Raw genomic sequence first — 4,674 nt, 5'->3', positions numbered from 1 at the left:
CTGTCATCTCACCACTCCAGGCTTGCTTTGCCCATCTGGGCCCAAGCCCAACAACAAAGTAAGCATGTTACCACCTGAAGTGATGGTGGAGCCTGACATTGCAGGGACACTGTGAGAGCCACAATGGGTGAAGAGCTCTCTCTCTCTCTCTCTCTCTCTCTCTCTCTCTCTCTCTCTCTCTCTCCCTCTCCTTGTGGTGTGTGTGTGTGTGTGTGCCTGGGTGTGTGCCTGGGTGTGTGCATGTGCATGTGTGTGTCCCAAAAGACAGCTTTGGCAGTTCAGGCTAGAAAGGAGAAAGGGACTGCTCTGGTGTCTGACTCAGGGACAGGGGCTTGAGGAAAGCAGGACTGATGGGGTTGGGGACACAAGCTAGGCGGTCACCACAGGTATCCTGGCAAGATCCCTACAACCCACCCAACTGTAGTGAGCTGGGTCAGAGGTGTTAAGGCAACTCTCCCATCCCAGGTCCTATTCATAACTTTCCTCCCGGCCTACCCTGGGACCTGCTGGGAGTGACCACAGGGGGTCACTAGAGCTCAGGGGATCCTGGCTTGGACATAGGAAGGTCCTCAAAAGTGTTTTATGCTGGGGGCTGAGGAAAGGTGGAGTGGGCAGCACTGGGGAGAAGTCCTTGGGGGTCTCTGGACCTTCCCCTGCTCTTCAACAGGTTCTCTTTGCTCTGGGCCACAGTGACCTTGGCTTTGTTTCAGAAGCAATACCTGGGGAACTACCCAGATCAGCCTGGTCACCTAGAAACCAAGCAAAGCCATCTGGCCACAAGCCCACCCCATCTGTGGGGTAGACTTCTTGGGTCTCGCCCCACCTCACCCACTTCAAGAGGCAACCAGAAGAGCACACTGGATGCCAGAACTACACGGGGCTCTGAGTGCACATGCCTGGGGCCGTGCAGGGATGGAATGTGGGGAGGACACCCCCCCCCCCCAGAACCTAAGTCTGGAGTCGGCTTGAGGCCCTCCATTCCTTTGCCTCATAACCACTTGAAGAAAAGAGGTCTGAGTATATACTTTGCGTATACCCAAAGCTTTTAGCTTTTAACCCCTTTCTCCCTCATGAAAGGAAGGCAGTTAGAAGTCAGCTTCCAGAGCACACTCTACACCCTAGTGTGTGCCTGTTGGGGGTATGGGGAACTCAGGGGAAGATCTGGAAGAGGTGGAGAGTTCTCTCACACCCTGGCTTAAGAACTGACCAATGCACCTGACACTTAGATTACAAAGGTTTATTCTTTAAAAAAAAAAAATGGTTTGGTTGTTTTGGCTGTCATTGTATTTGGCAAACACTCTCAGTAACCAGAGATTGCCTGCGCAATCTCTCCTCCCCCAGACAGATGCCTTTTTCAGGTCATAGAAAGTCAGCCCTTGCTCACAGGGAAGACCGAGGAGGGGGTGGGGAGCTCCTTTCTTAATGCAGTTTGTCTGAGCTCTAAAACCCTAAGTTCACAGCCACACTCCACAGAAGCCTTCTCAGGAACTGAGATCCACAACCTAGCCACAGCCTCTCGCTGAGACGGGAAGGCAAAGGTCTCCCTTTCTACTCCCCACTCCCCGAGGCCCAGTTGTCTCTCGCCCAGCTCCTGTTGGCCACATCCCACACTGTGCCCTGAAATCTGCCCTGGGATTCTGGAGAGACCACACTGTTGGTCCCTCTGTCTACCCGAGTTCGGAGCTGTCCAGGAGGTCAGTGAGTCCAGGTCCAGGCGGCCAGAGGGTCACTGCCTGAAGCCCCTTCTCCTCCTTCGGAAGAGGATGTGCTTGAAAGAGCGCCTGAAGTCCTGATTGAAGACAGTGTAGATGACCGGGTTGAGCGAACTGTTGCAGTAGCCGATCCAGAAGAAAAACTTAAAGAGCGGTTCTGGCAGCTGGCAGGCCTCGCGGCAAATGCCATACAGGCTGTAGCTGAAGAAGAAGGGGAACCAGCACAGTACGAACACGCCCATGACCACCGCCAACACGAAGGTGAAGCGCTTCTCGCGCGCCTGAGCCACCTTGCGGCGGCACACACTGCTGCGCGCCCGGCGCCGACGCGACAGGAAGAACTCGACGGAGCGCGAGCTGGCCCGCGACAGGCGCCCTCCGGGCCCTGGGGACCGAGACGCCGTCCGAGCACCCTGCTCGGCCGCCAGTCCCGGTCCCGGTCCGTCCGCACTGCCCGTGTCCCCCTCGGCACCCTCTCGCCGCCGTCCTCCTCTGCGCAGCGCGCCCCGGCGCCTCCGCCTCTCGGCCGCGCTGCTCTCATCCGGTTCCACTTCAGTGCGCGGGGGCGCGCAATGCCCGTTCTCCCCCGCCGCCTTGCCCAGCCCATTCTCTGTGGTCGGGGACGCGCCGTCGGGGCCGGCGGGGCCGCGTTTCTCGCTGAGCGTACGCGTGCGCAGCTTGGCCACGCGGTAGATGCGCGCATAGACCAGGCCCATAATGAGGCAGGGCGCGAAGAAGGAGCCTATGCAGGAGGACAAGATGTACCAGGTCTCATCATTGAGGCCGCACTGCGGATAGGCGGCGCCGTCGGGCCGGCGGTAGAACGAGACGAGAGGCGGGAAGGAGATGACAGCGGAGATGAGCCACACGGCCACGATGGTGGCCTTGACACGGCGTGGCGTGCGCTTCAGGTTGTACTCTACCGCTTGCGTCACCGACCAGTAGCGGTCCAGACTAATGGCACACAGGTGCACGATTGACGAGGTGCAGAAGAGCACGTCCAGTGCCAGGTATACGCCACACCACACTTGCCCGAAGTACCAGTAGGCCATGAGCTCATTGGCCAGCGAAAAGGGCATGACCAGTGTGGCCACCAGGATGTCAGCTGAGGCCAGAGACACCAGGAAGAGGTTCTGCGGGGCGCGCAGCGCTCGGCTGGTCAACACAGCGATCACCACGAGCACATTGCCTACCACGGTGAAAACGATGAGGAAACCCACCACGGCTGCCAACCCCGCCACAGCACCTGCGGAGTACTGGCCCGGCGGTGGCACCCAGTCGGTCCCCGAGGCGTTGGCACCCCCGCCGCTACCCCATTCGCCCGCGTCGCTCCCGTTGGGGCCCTCAGCCGCCGCCGCCGCCAGCGCCGCGGCCAGCGCTGGGGACGCCATGGTCCTCCCGAGAGCTACGCGGTCCTGCCAGGAGCCCGGGCGCAGCCTCGGCAGCTCGGGCGCCCCGCAGCCAGGGTCGGCGTCCGCATCGCCGCCTGCTCTTCCGGCGCGCCGGCTGGGGGCCACGAAGCCCTGCAGCCGGTTCTCGGCCGTGGTGGCCCGGCGGGCGGGCGGCGCTCCGGAGAGCGTGGCTGCCGGGCTCCCCGCAGCTGCCGCGCGCGTAAGTGCAGAGCTGGAGGTGCCCAGAGAGCGCGGCGACGCGGCGGTGGGGGGGAATGGGGGTAGGTCCCGGGTCCTCGCGCGGCCCCGCCCTCGGCCTGGGTTCAGTGGGAGCGTCCCGGCCGCCAGCCCACGGAGATGCGTTGTCCAAGCTGGTGCACGCAAGCGGCTCCACGGTCCGGGTGCCCGACTGGGCTGCAGGCTGCAGGCAGTGGCCCGGACGCTCTGCTTCCCAACCGGCTGGCTGGGGCTAAGCGAGCCGGGGCGCAGGTTGCCGTTCTTCAGGGTCCCTGCAACTTTACTTTGCGGGGCTGGGCGCCGACACCCGCGGTCCTCCTGCTGCTCCCGAGTGCGGGCGCCCCCCAAGGTCCGCGTTTGGCCGTGCGGGCGCCGCCTCGCCCGCCCCGCTCGCCGGTGCAGCGTCTCTGCCGCCGCGGAGCGCTTGGCGCAAGTGCCGCCGCCCGGGCTCGGCTTCCAACTTGAGTCCAGTAGCGCAGCGGGGAGGGCGCAGCGGGGCGGGGCGGGGCGCCCCGCAGGCCCGAGCCGCGGGCCCGGGGGGGAGCGGGCCGGGAGCCGGAGCCCGCGGCCGCCTGGGCGAACCTGCCGGCGGCGCCGGGGAGGAGCCCTAGGCGGCGGCGCAGGGCGCGCACTCTGCGAGGGCGCCCCCTCCAGGGCCGACTGCAGCCTGCGGGGCCGGGCTGAGCGCGGGCTGGCCTGAGCGGTGAGTTCTAGAAGCCTGCTCTTTCTAAGACTGTAGTCTCCACCTCATTTGGTTACAGGCGACGGAGCGCGCGCGGGCGCGCACACCGGCTCGCAAGGGGCTGGCTCGGGGTCCGCGGCCTGATTGGAGAATGAGCCTGTAGCAGCAAGGCAGAGAAGGAGACACTGCTAGTGCGCATCATTCCTTTGGAGCTTAGGGTCCCTGCTCCCCTGCAGAGCCACCTCAGTTCCCTCCTCTGCGTACCTCTCAGCACTGCGGGATCGTGAATCATAACCACGGTGTCAGTCGAGGCCCAGATCAAGCTCCCAAGTTGGCAATTGTTGAAGTTGAATCTTAATGCTGTGTGATCCCGCTTTTCACAGCTGGAGGGGACGCTCCAGACCTGCCCTTTTGACAAACTCTGACCTGCCCCCCATGCAGGGTAATTTTGTGGGAGTGGGTTCAAGAGAGGGCGAGCAAATGTTGGGGAGATCTCCTGTCAGTTTCACAGAGGTTCTGTCAGCCGTGGCCTGAGTTGAGTGCTAGGCACTGACTAGTCTCTGCCCCCAGGGAGCGCCAGGTCTACAGGGAGGACTTCCCAGACCTAGCGTTTCCGTGCTAGAACTGAAGGAGTACCATTCTCTCCATCAAG

The 4,674-nt window shown here is 62.8% G+C and overlaps 1 protein-coding gene across 1 annotated transcript; it reads right to left on the bottom strand.

The window, feature by feature from the left end:
* Nucleotides 1-1,222: 1,222 nt before the first annotated feature.
* Nucleotides 1,223-4,398, bottom strand: Adra2c (adrenoceptor alpha 2C). The gene has a single exon (XM_021211214.1). It carries the CDS (start codon nucleotides 3,101-3,103, stop codon nucleotides 1,727-1,729), a length of 1,377 nt encoding a protein of 458 aa, XP_021066873.1. The 5' UTR covers nucleotides 3,104-4,398; the 3' UTR covers nucleotides 1,223-1,726.
* Nucleotides 4,399-4,674: the final 276 nt, after the last annotated feature.

Source organism: Mus pahari, chromosome 13 (genome assembly GCF_900095145.1).
Source record: "Mus pahari chromosome 13, PAHARI_EIJ_v1.1, whole genome shotgun sequence".
Taxonomy (NCBI): domain Eukaryota; kingdom Metazoa; phylum Chordata; class Mammalia; order Rodentia; family Muridae; genus Mus; species Mus pahari.
The sequence above is the reverse complement of the archived record's forward strand: the minus strand, read 5'-3'. Positions and strand labels throughout refer to the sequence as shown.